The 16,630-nt window shown below is 43.0% G+C and overlaps 1 protein-coding gene across 1 annotated transcript in view; it reads left to right on the top strand.

Annotated features, from left to right (window-relative positions):
• The window catches only part of GABRB1 (gamma-aminobutyric acid type A receptor subunit beta1), a 78,488-nt gene extending 62,080 nt beyond the window's left edge, over nucleotides 1–16,408 (top strand). Inside the window, exons 4-8 of the mRNA XM_035112201.3 lie at nucleotides 2,947–3,029; nucleotides 9,409–9,546; nucleotides 9,636–9,788; nucleotides 11,744–11,985; nucleotides 16,061–16,408. Coding sequence (XP_034968092.3) covers nucleotides 2,947–3,029; nucleotides 9,409–9,546; nucleotides 9,636–9,788; nucleotides 11,744–11,985; nucleotides 16,061–16,408 — 964 coding nt within the window. The remainder of the gene's footprint in view (nucleotides 1–2,946; nucleotides 3,030–9,408; nucleotides 9,547–9,635; nucleotides 9,789–11,743; nucleotides 11,986–16,060) is intronic.
• Nucleotides 16,409–16,630: the final 222 nt, after the last annotated feature.

The following is a 16,630-nucleotide window of genomic DNA, read 5'->3' as shown; positions in this document are numbered from 1 at the left end:
AGAGATTCGTTCCATGCTGGGAATGGTACCACTGGAAAGGCCCTCTCCCCAGTGCAACTCACCTGACAAGGGGCACTCAGAGAAGGGCCTTAGGTGAAGATCTTAAAGCCTGGTTTGGCGCAGCTCCAGACAGGCAAAATGCTGGGCCTTGTATGAGGGAGAAAGAATTTTGCATGAAGAGATTTGTATTTTGCCACTGGAAACATATTTAATGTCTCATTCTGCATTACGTTTTGTCTACCTTATTGCTGCTTTGGGGCAAAACCGTTTAGAAATACAGCTCAACGTGCCTTCTAGAACTGGGGGGAGGGGGAAACCTGGCTCCTTTGATCCATTAGCAAACTCTTAAGCGATATTACGCAAAAAAAATTAATACTGTCAATGCTGAATTAAAATTATTAATTCTTTAGAGAGGGCTATTTTTTTCTGAGCAAGTCTTAACACATCATTCAGTTTGAACAGCCAATTGCTCCTAATATTCCCAATGTGGCGTACAAGGGTTCCACCAAGGCTTCCTGTTTCTGCTGATCCCCCCACCCCCAATTAAGGGTTTTGTCCTTTGTTGTTGCTGCTGCTGTTTGCCTTCCAGGGACCCTGCTTTTTTATTATTGGTTTTCTTTGTTTGGGGGGGGGTGTAGGTGGTTTGCCCTTTGTTTGGGGGGAGTTCCCAGTTTTTCTGTTAATTTTCTGTTTTTATGGTACCCTAAACAGTACTGCACCTTAGGTTTCCAAATGTATCCACAGGTCCCAAAAGGCTAGGGATCTAAAATTAAGTTAACTGGCTCTTCTAGTGCTTCTCTACCTTTTCCCACACAGTAGAAAATCCGAAGGAGCTATTTGAGTGGTCCATTTTCCTTTGGAGGAGCAAGAACTGGAGATTTATGGGAGATGCTTATAGCTTCATTTGTTTGCTTTAAAAATGTGCAGGTTGAAAAGGAACAGTAGGGATATGCACAGCAAGCAGAGACAGTGCTAGCCCAAAGGCAGAATCCCAATCACAGATTGATTCATGAACTGCTGCCACTCCATAGAAATTAATAATAACGAGCCCACACTCACACTGTGCAGTATGCAACTAATTACCTGAGAAACGACTGCCTTGGATGGCATCGAGGATTCTTCCATTAGCATATAATAATAATAATAATAATAATAATAATAATAATAATGTATTATTTATACCCCGCCCATCTGGCTGAGTTTCCCCAGCCACTCTGGGTGGCTTCCAACCGAATATTAAAAACAATACAGCATCAAACATTAAAAACTTCCCTAAACAGGGCCGCCTTTAGTTGTCTTTTAAAAGTAAAATAGTTGCTTATTGCCTTGACATCTGCTAGGAGGGTGTTCAACAGGGCAGGTGCCACTACCGAGAAGGCCCTCTGCCTAGTTCCCTGTAACTTTGCTTCTCACAGTGGGGGAACCACCAGAAAGCCCTTGGCACAGGACCTCAGTGTCTGGGCTGGACGATGGGGGTGGAGACGCTCCTTCAGGTATACTGGGCCGAGGCCGTCTAGGGCTTTAAAGGTCAGCACCAACACTGACCTTTTCACACTGCTGGGATGGAAGAAATCAACAAAGGGAATAGACAAGGAGAATTTTTCAAAGCAGAAAGGGAAGGACGACCTGGCCGGGGCACCAGTCAGAGGGACAAAGGCTGTGGGGAGGTCACACCCTTCCACCCAGTGCCACATTTACGTATAAGCTAAACAAGCTATAGCTTAGGGCCCCACTCTCTTGGGGGGCCCAAAAAAAATGTAAAGGAAAAAACAACTGGATGTACATTTCTAAAATATAAGATAAAAAACAAATAAAATACAGTATAGCCTACATACAGCAACAGTGTTTTGTGTTATATAGGCTCCTATGATGTAAGTAATGGGCCCCACCTGCTAGCCTGCTCCCTAAAATATCACTATTACTATTAATATACGGTACTTCTTCTGAACTGTATTTATTACTTTGATAAAATACATACAGTACTTTGTTATGTGCAAATGGCTTTAGATACCTATTGGGTCCATAAATTACCATATAGCATATATTCAACAACAACAAAAAACAGTGACAATTTGTTGTTGACAAAGGGCAGCTGGACATATAAAGGGCCCCATTACCTTCAGTAGCTTAGGGCAGCGTTTCTCAACCGCTGTTCCGCGGCACACTAGTGTGCCGCGAGACGCTGGCTGGTGTGCCGCGACGTGCGGCGACGAGAAGGGCGATTTGCATTGTCACGTGCCTGGCGGCCGCCAATATACAGTGCTGACCCGCCGGAAAGGAAGCCGGCCTGGTCACGACGCGGGGCGAGCGCAGCTCTCAACAGCCACCACCACGGGAGGGTGGTTTTAGACAAACTTAAAGAAGCTGGCTGGATGAGCTCAACCTGAAACTTGCTGAGCAAAGGATTGTGCTGGCAGAGAAATCAGCGGCTTGTGAAGCCTTATTACAGGAGATTGCAACCAACACAGCAATTGGCAAGTGTTTCTTACAGTCATAATTATATAGTCAATATAGGGCGGCACAGAGTTAAATTTTTTAACTTTTTTAATGGTGGTGTGCCTCGTGATTTTTTTCATGGAACAAGTGTGCCTTGGCCCAAAAAAGGTTGAGAAACACTGGCTTAGGGCCTCATCAAACTTAAATCTGCCCCTGCTTCCATCCCCAGCACACAGCCCTTGACTGCTTTTTTAAAGTCTGTTTTGTTGCCATGTGAATGAGTATTTGTCCTGGAAGACAACACTTGATGCTTGGTAATTGTTTTTAAAGAAATTCAATAAAGTTTGCAAGAATAATTCGAAAAGTTTTTTAAGAATGTTAAAATGTTTGACCTGAGCGGCAGGTCCACATATCCTTCTTTCTTGATGCTATCTTATCTCTCTCTCTCCCTCTCTCTCCTTCACTCTCTCCCTCTCCCCCTCTCTCTCTTTCCTCTTCCTTCTTTCTCAGGATCACTACCACGGCTGCCTGCATGATGGATTTACGCAGGTACCCTCTGGATGAACAAAACTGCACGCTGGAAATTGAAAGCTGTAAGTTGTCTCTCCATTTTCTACTGCTTATATAAAAGCGCAAACTTGTTTTGTACTTTTGTACAATGTGTGGCAAGGAATCTTACAATGCATACAGACAGCCATCTACACCTAAATTGCTACCATATTTCTGACCCCAAATAAATTTGCTTATATCTCTTGCCTAATTTGCGATATTCTCTAAAGCAAGGGCAGGCAACCTTTTTATACCTACCACCCACTAATGCATCTTTCTTGATGGCAAAATTTCCTTACCGCCCACCAGTGCTCGATGGAAGAAGGATTCAGCTTGTGCCGTAGAACCCCCTACCGCCCCCCAAGAATCCTGAAATGCCCACTAGTGGGCGATAGGGACCAGGTTGACAACCCCTGGTCTGAAGTATAGATCTGAGTTTGACTATTACTGTTTCAAAACATTTTCGAAACATTACGCTGCCTCTTTACCGTATCTTTAAAATAGGAATATAACTAGCTGGTCACATATACAGTGGTGCCTCGACTTACAAATTTAATCCTTTCCAAAGGCACCTTCATAGATCGAAAAATTCGTAAGTCGAAAAGCGCCATTGGAAACGCGATTTCCCATAGGAATGCATTGGAAACGGAAAAATTCGTAAGTCGAAGCAACCCCATCTAAAAGTTGAAAAAACCCTATCTAAAACTGCTGCGGTTTCCATTCGGATGTCGAGAAATTCATAAGCATGTGGCCATTTGCCCCATCCGTAAGTCGAAAAATTCGGTTGTCGAGTCGTTCGTAAGTCGAGGTACCACTGTACAGTATGGTGGTGCATCTAGATTAATTACGGTACTGAAATAGTTTAAATCAGTTAAATATACCATGTACTGAGCTACACAGTCCAATTGCCTGACTCTGTCCAAGGCAACTTCCTTTGCTGCAGTGAGAATTCCTACTCCAGACGCAGTGTCTCTAATGCTCCACAGCAGCGAATATATCTGTGCTTCCTGGTTGGTTGGTATCTTGCACATGTGTGTATTAGGTGGTTTAATAATTTTGGAGATTAGATCACATAATTCATTGGCTGCAATACCATTAGATTACTATGAAAAGCAGATATAAACACTGCCCACCGTCCTTATACGGAGCCCCACCAGGGTCTCAATAAACCTCTTGCAGCCTGCATGGTGGTGTGCTTAGAGAGTTAGACTAGGAAACTTGGGTTTGGATCTCCACTCTGCCATGAAGCACAGTGTGACTTTGCTAGTTGCAGTCTCTTAGCTGAACCTACTCCACAGCGTTGTTGAGATGATATGTGTGTTTGTGCATTTGTGTCTGTGCTTTGTGCACCACCCTGAGCTCTGAAGGAAGATAGAATAAAAATGCAAATTGTACAAATAATACCTACTTAGGACTTCAAGAGCAGGGTTGGGGATGTTGTCCTGGGCTACATGAGGCTCAGTGGGTCACAAATTGTGCATTCCTGCATAAGCAATTATCTGGCTTTCTTTTTGCCCTGACTGGTATCACTTCTGTTTACAACACTTTTAGCATCCTTGTCATCTTTCGCAATGTTATCCACCACCATCAATTACTATAAAATATAGAACAGCAGTCGCTGAATACTAATTGCCAAATGTAAAACACTAAATATCAAATTGCGAGCATTCAGCGGTTGTGGCCATAGAATTGGCTTCCACGTTAAATAAGGGATCGTGGGAGGAATAGAAAGTGTCTCATTAAGGCATTTATGTTTCTGGAAAAGCCCGTCGCTGTGTTTTCCTTCTTTCTGCAGAAATAGATGCAATCTTAAATGTACATAATGGCTGAACAAAGACAGGGGTCAATTTGAAGAGGCATTGGTATGCATCAATAAAAAAATATTCCAGCCGCGTGCTGGAATCAGTGGTTGGTTGCCAGGAAGCCAGGGGGGACACTCCAATAGCTGCATTCTTATTTGAACCGTCATTGCCACTTACATTGGCAAAAAGCATTTTGACCGATTTGTGCAGAATCATTATCACTCCCTTTCCCGAGATTATATACTGCACTGTTACGGTGGCTGCATATACAATACCTTGGATTGAAAGGGTTTCACAGGAAGCATGAAAACCCACTGCATATCATTGGGGAAGGCCAATTCTGCTGTGAGCTAAAGACCCCAACTGTTTATCTGGGCCTTTGGGAAAGAGTGGATGTGGCTGATGATCTACAGTACCTTATCTTTCACTCCCACTACATTGGCTACCGCTAATGTGGTATTCTAGAACCCATACAGTCCGAGAGCACTGATAAAAAAAGGTAAAGGTAAAGGACCCCTGAACAGTTAAGTCCAGTCAAAGGCGACTATGGGTTGTGGTGCTCATCTTGCTTCAGGCCAAGGGTCTGTGGCCAGGTCAGGTGGCCAGCACGACTAAACCACTTCTGGCGCAACGGAACACCATGGCGGAAGCCAGAGCGCATGGAAATGCCGTTTACCTTCCCACCCCAGCAGTACCTATTTATCTACTTGCACTGGCGTGCTTTCGAACTGCTAGGTTGGCAGGAGCTGGGACAGAGCAATGGGAGCTCACTCCATTGTGAGACGCGGGTGGTGCTGTGGTCTAAACCATTGAGCATCTTGGACTTGCTGATCGGAAGGTTGGTGGTTCAAATCCCTGTGAGCACTGATATCTACCGTAGTTATGGGGAACTTGGAAACAACAGCAGCTATATAGCTCAGGAATTATATGAACTGGTCTACATAACTAAGCTTTTCTTCTTCCTTTTCCTTTTCCTCTTCCTCCTCCTCCTCCTCCTCTTCTTCTTCTTCAAATGAGGCTTAAGGATAAACAGATGTTATTTGTTTGCTTATTACATAAAAACCCCACTTTTCTTTCAATGAGCTCAAGGTGGCCCACATGATTCTCCCTCCTCTCATATTTTCCTCACAACAACTCTGTGAGGGAGGATAGGCCAAGGAGCAGCTTCACGCCTGAGTGGAGATTTGAATTTAGGACTGTGACAATCCCTCACCTGACAGAATATCGCAGCCATCTTAGGAAAACAAGTGCTTAAGGCAGCTCATCAAAAACCTTGTCATGAGCTTAGAAGCTATGAATTTATGAATTGTAACTAACTTCTGAGTGTATCTCAGTGCACTTTAGTGCTGCTCAGTGACCTGTAAATTCAACAAAAGCCTAATGCAGTCAGATAAGGATTGTCAAACAATGTGTTAATGAACTTAGAGAGGAAGCCAGGGGTGCTTATGGATCCGCACTGATCTTGGGGGGGGGGGCAACAGGTAGCCCCGGAGGGAAAAAGCGCCTTTACCAGATGCACCTGGTACAACAGTTTTGACTGTTTATGGACCAGGAGAACTTGACTCCAGGTACTGGTGACTTCAAGATTGGATTATTGCAATGCTCTCTATTTAGGGCTTTCCTTGTGCTTGAACTGGAATGCTGCAGCATAGTTGCTGGCTGGAGTGAGACCTGCTCAAAGATCTGCACTGATTGCCGATCTGTAACTGGTCCAAGTTCAAGCTGTTAATACAGTGGTACCTCGGTTTAAGTACACAATTGGTTCGGGAAGTCTGTACTTAACCTGAAGCGAACTTTCCCATTGAAAGTAATGGAAAGTGGATTAATCTGTTCCAGACAGGTCCGCGGAGTACTTAAACTGAAAGTACTCAAACCGAAGCGTACTTAAACCGAGGTATGACTGTAATGGTATTAGAAGCCCTCAGCTGCTTGGGACTAAGTTTCTTGCGGGATGTGCCCACTAGACTCCTTTGGTTTGCGAGCTGACACTCTTGTGAGTGCAATACTGTATGAACCAGCTGTTGAACTTCCTGTTAGAAAATACTTAAGAGCCTTTGAAAGAATGTGTCATTAAATTTCAACTCAAGTCCTGTGCAAGGCACTCTGAACCTCTAGTTGCTTTGATGTTCATTCATTCTCAGGGTACGACAGCCATTCTCCTAAAATCCAAAGGCTGAATCGCCTACAACAGTCTCCCAGCCGTACCTAAGAACCCAGGTCTTTCATACAAGTTCTGGCAATCAAAGCAGAAGTGCAGGCAGGCCCTAGCATGTTCCAAGAACCTTGGAACTTTTTATTCAGTCAGATCACAATTAAATCTCTATGAGCAGGCAGCTGAAATTGTGAATCTTGTCATTACACTTTTTGTGTGGGGAGAAGAGGCAAGGACTGTTTGATGGTAATGCATTCATCCTCATGCTGTTGGCCTTTGGCACAGTTTATGCATTTACTGGTTTTCTGCCAATGTGTGAACAGCTGCCTGAAGCACAGACTCTCTAAGCAAAGAATTAATTTAAAGGTTTTCTTTGTCTGTTGCTGAGCTTGCTGCAGCATTTGATAAATTATTCCAGTCCTCGCTGCAATGGGAACTCCATTTTCTTTCATCCATTTTTATCCTCAACTCTTACTTAATGAATTCAACATGTGCCCACAATTATAAACACTCTTTTTTTAAAAAATACAAATGATATAGCAACCAGTTAACAACATGTCTGAGTGAAGCCACACACTGTTTGCAGCAATGCTGTGTTTGCAGCAATTCTTGTTTAATGTTACATGAATGTGCCTGTTCAACCCCTCCCCTCTGCTATGGTATGGTCACAATGCGGTGATTGAAATCTTTCACTTCTACTTTTACTAACTGCAGTTTAGAATTATGTTCAAACCAAGACAAACTATTGCTATTCTAACCATGTTTGGATAGCTCCGGTTTACTGAAACAAGCTAACTTCCAAACATAGTTTATGAAGCTGTCTCGTTTCAGTAACAAAGCAGAAGATAAACCACAGTTTAGGGTTCAGAAATAAAATTAAATGTAGTTTACTACAAACAAAATTTTCCGTCTTTTTCCGTGTGGAAGTGCTGGAGGGGAGGGGGACATGTGAAATTCATTCTGTTTTATTCACATAATTCCAAACCATAGTTTGGCATTATGACTGAACATTCAGAAGATGTTCATTCTCTTTTACAACACTTGTGCAATGTTCACATCTTAATCATGTTTTGTACTCCCCAGTTTCCTAAGCAGTGGGAAGTTCCAGGGACAACCTTATAGGTTCGATTTTGGAAATGTTGGGGGGTATGAAATCCTGCTAGGTGAATATCTTGATAGGCAGTTAAAATATAGCACTCTTCAAACAAACAAATATTTATTGTGTTTGGATTGGGTCTGTAACCCAGTCAAAGCCCTTTTCTATAACCAGCCATTTCCCAATCCACCGGTACCAGATTCAGTCTGGCTACTATTTACCTTCACTGCTGTTGCACAAAGTGAGTTTAACATGAATCTTGTCTTCAGGTGCAAATGGTAGTGATGCAACATTCCCATGTGGGATGAGTGAAAAATAGGTGTGAAGCGTAAGCAAACCGGAAATTGAAAACTGCAGGGATTTATTTATTTTTTAAAGTCAGAAAGTTCTTGCACAAAGCAGTGAGGTATCTTGCAAGTCATGACTGCCCCCTGCAGCTGGTCTCAGGGCTCATTCAGATCCTGCTCTGCCAGAGGAATGCTTCTTTTGCAGTATGCTTGCTAACCATTCCTTACTGCTTACCTGAGCCACGTGTTTCACTTTTCTACAGGGACTAAGAAAAACCTTGCTTTAATTCTGAGTAGATATGCATAAGGTTTCACAGTGAGAGGCATAGCACAATCCTATGCATGTTTACTCAGAAGTAAAGCCCAGTTGCATTCAGTGAGGCTTACTTCCAAGAAAGTGTGCATAGGATTGTAGCCTTATAGACATAGTGCCCATCATTCCAGTGATAACTTATGATTCAGGCTAAAATCCTCAAGCCCACAACAGTTCCTCTGTAATATTTTACAGGGCTATCTGTTCTTTATCAATTATATTTATTCCATTTATTGTTGTTGTTGTTTTATGTTTTATACAATTTGATATGTATAATTTTATCATTTGTTATAATTGTGAAATTCAAGTTTTAAAAATATTATTTAAATTAAGAAGAATAAAAAAGCCAAAGTCTGAACTTCTCCAATATCTTCATGTTGCCTTTGACAGAGAGCTGGAGAAACATTTAAATAAATAGTCTTCAACTTTGGAACGGATGCTTTCTTTTATCGAAATGCAATAAACATTATATAAAAGCACAGAGATAATCTTTTGTTACTTTTGTTAATCTGTCATTGGTTTCTCATGAAAAATAAGTGGCTTGGTATAAAATATGGTGATGAAGCTTATTTATAATTTCTAACCATCAGAAATTGCCCAACAAGAAATAAAATAAAAATGGCGGAAGTTCACAGCTATGGTCAGTAATGTTTGTTCTTATTTTCATTTTATTGACATTTGCTTGGCTTCGAGATTTAATTTTACTACTCAACTAATTTATAAAACATTTGGTCAACCAACTAACATGCTTGGGTATATCTTTCCTATTGCAGATGGATACACAACGGATGATATTGAGTTCTACTGGAATGGAGGGGAATCTGCTGTAAGTGGAGTTAATAAAATTGAGCTCCCTCAGTTCTCAATTATCGACTACAAGATGATCTCAAAAAGAGTAGAGTTTGCAACGGGTAAGCAGTGAGCATCCCGAGACATACTCTGGGAATAGTAGTAAAAAAGAGACATGCTGTGGGTCACTTTTCCATTATTTTTTCAATAGGGGCATACCCTCGGCTGTCACTGAGCTTTCGACTTAAAAGAAATATCGGCTACTTCATTTTGCAAACCTACATGCCTTCTACTCTGATTACGATTCTGTCGTGGGTATCTTTCTGGATCAACTATGATGCATCTGCTGCACGAGTTGCACTAGGTAATTTATTATTTGGACAACAAAGCTACTTAAATATCCTTGGTGTGTGATATTTATCCTTTTCATTTATTAATTTAGTATCAGGATGACACAACTACTTACATATCATTTTACTCACATATCATTTCTACATCTTGTTTTCAACCTTATTTATAGGTTATATAAACATATCCTTCTCTGCTTAACTTCACTGTCAAATAATATCTCTTATTACTTCCTTAACATACCAATCAATTTTACCTTGACATTTATATCTAATACTAACTCAACAATATAATTATAACACAGGTTAGAATTTTAATATCTGTAAATTCTCGACCAATCCTCCTCTACAACCTCCATATACTTCCAGATCTTATATTAATTATTTCCTGATTTTCTTTCTTTCTTTCTTTTAAAAAAACATAATGACACCTAACATCCTGGCAATTTTAGATTACTGATCATGTTTCTCTTTTTAAAGTAAATTTCAAGTCCTTACAGTTGTGAAGAAAGTGGTTGAAAGTATGGGGGAGATGCGGTGTATCCCAGAAACTGGAAGGCGGGGGGGGGGTTAATAAGATTTCAGAGCCATAATATATGAGTCATACCCTCCCAGTTCTAGTAATTGTGTTCTATCTTCTAGTCATTGTGCAAAACAAGCTTAGTTTGTATAATTTATACAGTTGCAGACCATCTCTCTGCCTGGATCTCATGAGAAAATGATGGTGACTCTGAAAAGGAGTCATAAAAGATAATGTGCTATGTTGGCAATACCTCTTTGGCTGACCCCCCCCCCCAAAAAAAGCTTCTCCAGTTACAATAACTGGTGGCAGTATAAGAAACTACCTTACATTACGCTTAGCCAGGCTTCCTCAACCTTGGCCCTCCAGGTTTTTTGGCCTACAACTCCCATGATCCCTAGCTAGGAGGGCCAGTGGTGAGGGATGGTGGGAATTGTAGTCTCAAGACATCTGGAGGGCCAAGGTTGAGGAAGCCTGCCCTTAGCAATCTTACTACTTCCAATGCTTCCTATGAAAGTGCCACCTTCCAGCATGGGATGTAGCAACCATGCTGCTTCAGTGATGTAGGACTGCATCTATGTAGATGTAAATTACATTTGCAATATACAGGTGGGACCTGTTCAGGATTCAGCCAGATAGTCAGGCAGGATTCAGGACGCTCCATTCCATTCACCCCTTCCTAGTTTTGTCCGTCCCCCCCCAATAGTTAATTAGCATTCTATACTCATCCTTACTTAGCTGTTACGTGTGAAAATGGGGTTGCTCCAAATGAAGGCGTCTGGTTGAGTTGCTGCAGATGCACCGCAGCACTTCTTCTCTCTGCACTCCTCCCAGTGGTCATTCCTCTTCTGGTCACTGCTATGGCTGCACGACCTGACTGCCTGTCTCTAGGCACTGCGGTCATCTTCAAGGGACTCCCATACAGCAGAGTTGATGTTGCCAGCCTTCATGTCATGTCTGCATCATACCTGCCAAGTTGCTGTCAGAAAAATAAGGGACCGGGCCGGAAATAGCAGACCGGAAGTAGCGCTGCCGCCATTTTGGAACTGGGCGGAGCATGCTCAGAAGTGACTTTTGATGCTGCTTTGCCCAGTTCCAAAATGGCCGCCGCGCCAGAATAAACCGGGGGAAAACAAAAAAATCCATTTTTTTCAGCTAGGAACAGCTGGAAAAACGGGGATTTCCCAGGGAAAACGGGAGACTTGGCAGCTATGGTCTGCATACATCTTTGTACCGGTAACAGAGAGTTGGTCTGCCAATGGGCCTGGTGCCTGAAACCAGCTCCCTTGCAGAGCACATCCTTGGGGAACCTGCCATCTTCCATTCTGTGGACACGACCAAGTCAGCGTAGAATGAGTTTGCTATTCGTATATAGGATTTTAGCAGGTTGGTTGGTGGCATCTTTCCACATAAAGAGTTGCCTTGTGTACCGAGCTCTTTCCTTCCTCCTAGGGATCACCACTGTGCTGACTATGACCACCATCAGCACTCATCTCAGGGAGACACTGCCAAAGATTCCCTATGTGAAGGCAATTGACATCTACCTAATGGGGTGCTTCGTGTTTGTGTTCCTTGCCTTGTTGGAATACGCATTTGTAAACTACACCTTCTTCGGCAAAGGCCCACAGCATCAGAAGAAAGCAGCTGAGAAGGCCAGCAGCGACAAGAGGAAACTGGAGATGAATAAAGTTCAGGTAACTGGTTGCCTGGTTTTTCATATATTTCCATTTACCTATATCAGGGTGAGGTTGAAAAGCAACAAGGAAGCAGGACTTCGGGAAACCCTTACGGGGCTATCCTCACTTGTGCCACATGTCAGAATTCCATATGGAATATTTGTACGCAGCACAGGACAGGACAGTGATGAAAATGTTGACCTAGAACAGGGGGTCAGCAAACCTTTTCAGCAGGGGGGCCAGTCCACTGTCCCCCAGGCCTTGTGGGGGGGCAGACTATATTGGGGGGGGGATGATCGAATTCCTATGCCCCACAAATAACCCAGAGGTGCATTTTAAATAAAAGCACACATTCTACTCATGTAAAAACACGCTGATTCCCGGACCGTCCACGGGCCAGATTTAGAAGGCGATTGGGCCGGATCCAGCCCCCGGGCCATAGTTTGCCTACCCATGACTAGTAAGTGGCAGCTGCGAAAAAGGCAAATTCCATGCTAGGGATCATTAGGAAAGGAACTGAAAACGAGACTCCTAAGGTCATAATGCCATTATATAACTATAGTGAACTGTGTTTGGAGAACTGTGTACAGTTCTGGTCACCTCAGCTCAATAAGGACTTTGCAGAGTTGGAAAAGCTTCAAGAGAGGACAGCCGAAATGATCCAGGGGAAGGAGTGACCTCCCATATGGAAAGTTTGCAGCCTTTGGGACTTCTTAGTTTGGAGACAAGGGAAATAAGAGGTGACATGAATTGTGTATGGCATGGAGGAACTGGATGGAGATATACCCCCTGAAATAATACTAGTAAAACAGTTGTGCAGGGAATATGCATGTGTACCATACTGTCAACCCCAGCTGCTATCATGCAGGAAGAGAAAATGCAAAAACAAGTCAGGGCAGAGCAAAGGTGAAGGCAAACCGCAGCAGTGAATAGCAGTGCTCCCTTCTTTCCCAACTGGAAGTCCATATCAGTCAGGCAGTAGCACATGACCCATTTGGCCTTTTTGCTGTTGAAATGCTTCGTGGCCGTCTTAGTGGTGTGACCACAGGCTGAATTCTCACCCTTTGCCAGTCCTGACAACTTTACTCTTTGTGGAGATACACTGAGGCAGTGGCGACTAGCACCCATTTGGACCAGTAGGGCAAAAGGCAGGGAGACCAGCAGCCAATGCAAGATCGAGCCATTGAATGCAAGATCGAGCCATTGAATCCCCCCCCCCCAGTCTCCTCCCTGCTGAGTTCTACAAGGGCCAGTCTGAGTCTAAGGAGGACGTAGTTAAGAGCCAATGCTGCCAGACTCTGAACTGAAAAGAGCTCTGTGGGTTGGATGTCCACACCCTTAACCTGTGCGGAAATGTCACATGCTGGATAATTGTGACATTCTTTCCTTTTGCAAGTTATTTATCAACTGACCTAAGGTTGGAGATAATAGTTCTTCTAAGAAGACGGGCAGTCATTTGTGGGTATTTGGACAGTTGAATAATAATTTCTCCCTGTTCTTTTGGTCACCAGGCCATTAAGCCTTAGCTAGGTACATAATTTTCTATCCATAGCAATTTTGTCCTAAACGTAGGACACCCTGCACATGTTTCCTCACGATGGAAAAGGACCACATTATCTGCTGAATCACTTTCCATTGCCCAGTCTGTAACACTGGGCAAGCAGAGAATTTGGGCAAAAAAAGTGCACCAGAAAAGAAAAATAGAGATTATTATCTCCTTCCGTTTGCGTGAATGTGTTAATTTGTTAGCAATCATGATAAACTCTTTGTTATGAATTGCAAAACTATAATTCAGAGAAAATGAATAGTCTGATGATTTATACAGAACAGGGGTCTCAAAGTGATTTAGAAACTCATTTTAAAATGTAGCAGGCTCATTCATAACACTTTAAATTAAAGCAGTAATTCATCCAACACTTGCCTTGTAATAGGCAATGAGTGCACAGTACTTTAAATGAGGGGGACTCACATGAATCATCAATAAAAACCATTAGCATTTGTCAGTTATTAGTCTTTACGATGGAGGAAAAAACAACAGAGAGTTATTAATGATATTTGCGCTTCTATTGCAGGTGACTATATAACAAATCTGGGAAGCCCTTTAATTTGCCAGTTGAATTGTTCAGTAATTAAAAGACTATAGATGTGCAGTTCATTCAGGCAATAACAACAACAGCCTACAGTATTCTTGTTGTTCGTCCCCTGCATCTTATATTCCAGAATGTAGTGTCTCTGAATATTGAAGTTTAGCTATCATGGCTTAATTCAATCCATGAATTCGTTGAATCTTTTTCTAAAGCTAGACACCATCACTAAGACTTTTTCCTATTTAAAAAAAACACCCTTCCACCTTGAATTATCTGCCATGAAGTTCCTGCAAAAGATTCTGAGGAATGTTATAGGGCAGAGGTGAGGAACCTGTGACTCTACAAATGTAATGTCGTTGGATTACAGCTTCCATCATCCCTGACTATTGGCTCTGGTGGCTGGGAATTATGAGAGTTAGACTTCAGCAGCATCCAGCTGTTGGCAGGGCAGCAACGCTCACATGAGCTCACATCGCTGGTGTCACTGTGGCTTACTGGGAAGGAAAGGGATAAGATGGCAGTGTGGTTGGCATGGTACGAATGCATTGGTGGAACCAGTCCAGCATACCCAGGCTTCACTACCACATCACCCATCTCCCTCCTACTAAGCCACAACGACACTGGTGATGGGGAATTTGGGCAAGTGCCACCACCCCACCAACAGGTTTCCCATTCCTGTAATATGGATGGCAGGCTTATTGGGCAGCTGTGCTTGAAATGAGAATGCACACCGAATTCTGTGGCTGAACACGGCTGGGAGAAGCGGGGGGGGGGGTCCACCAGTACTGGGCCAGCCATTCTTCAGGAAAGCTTGCCATTGTTCCATTGTTACAGATACTCTCTGCAAATATTCACCGATTAGCTTCCAAGGAATCCCAGAGACTCCCAAATGCAGTCTGAAAAACCGTTGCAATAATTACAGATTGAGCTACTGGCCTGTGGTCAACAATAATGGCTGCTCAGCCCAGTACAGTATACCAACCAGCACAACATTTATTTCTCTGCACATTCCTTCCTTCCTTCCTTAGACTGAATCCTTAAATAGATACCTGGCAAGGGCTATGAGGCTGCTGTGTGACTCTAGGTCCCGTTTCCTCGAGGGAGATAATGACTGTGAACCTCACAGAGACTGTAATTGCAACAGTAATCAGTTCAATTGCACTGGGCCATTAAGGAAGCTGCTACTGTAGGTTTCATGTGTGGCACAGATGCAAATTACTTACTACCTTCCTACCACTTCACTTACTTCTAGTGACTTCTGTTAATTTTTAAATTTTAATGAGGAAAATAAAACCCATAAGAAATACAAGTAAAGATTTCCTCAGCCATTTGACCGTTTTGAAGCACTTCCTGATGTTCTGGGAAGATAGGCAGTGCGAACCACAGAATAATCAGTATTATTACAGACAGAAATGGCTGAAAAAGGGGGCAGGGACTGGAAATCCTAAGAAAGGTTACAAAATACAACTACCGGTATTCCCATTAACTAAAACAATCTCCAGGTTCTTTCTCAGATTCCTTTTTCACATTTCCTTATCAACGTTGGCATTGGAAGGGGCGGCTTAAGGCTCCCCCTTCTCTGCCCTCGTTGTCATTTCCTATCATGCATTTTATTTGTTATCATCTCGCTCATTTGCCAGCATGCCAAACACCACCAGTGGCATAGCGTTGGGGGCGCAAAATTGTTAGGGGGCGCAAAATTTCAATACCCAGTGCTGCCTCAATACAGTTGCGTGCTTCCGTTGCTGGGCTCCATTGAAAATGGCTTCTCCATGCGAACCAGGAAGTGACATCTCCAGACAACGGAATTACTCTTCTTTTCTTATCTCTGCAGCTGTGATCTCCTGGGTGACATAGACAGCTTTAGGCAGTTGAATGTGCATGCGTACTTAGTTTCCCACCCACCCACCCCTTAGTGCAGCCTCAGGCACTGGCAACCCACGCTATGCCACTGAGCACCACTAAGGGATTAAGCGACCTTCTCTAAAGCCATGCTCCTTCTTTAGATTGACGCCCGTGGGAATATTCTTCTTACTACCCTGGAAATGAGAAATGAAGTCAGCAGCGCCAATGTGCTGGCAACTTTGAATGACCCGAGAGCTACCATGTACTCCTACGACAGCGCCAGCATCCATTACAGGAGGCCTGCCACCACAAGGGACCTCTACAGCAGGAGCACTTTGGATAGACAGACAACCCATCAAAAGGGACGCCTACGGAGAAGAGCGTCACAGCTCAAGGTCAAAATCCCAGATTTGACTGATGTCAATTCCATAGACAAGTGGTCCAGGATGGTGTTTCCTATCACGTTTATCCTTTTCAATGTGGTCTACTGGCTTTATTATGTGCACTGAGTTATGCTGTTATCCTTCCACCTGCCTAGCCCAGACTCCTGTTCTCAAATTTGCCAACCTTAAAGACTGTTGTAGCCATAGTGCTACATATTCAAGGTACAATATTCAGCCATTCTGTGGGTTAGGGTGCCCTTTTAACCATATCCCAAAAATCAAACCATGTTTACTTCAAAAAAAGAAGACAATATCTATTTGAACATGCACTCATCCTTTTAGATCTGC

This window comes from Zootoca vivipara, chromosome Z1 (genome assembly GCF_965207765.1).
Source record: "Zootoca vivipara chromosome Z1, rZooViv2.hap1.1, whole genome shotgun sequence".
NCBI classification, from domain to species: Eukaryota; Metazoa; Chordata; class Lepidosauria; order Squamata; family Lacertidae; genus Zootoca; species Zootoca vivipara.
This window is presented reverse-complemented; position numbering and strand designations above follow the sequence as displayed.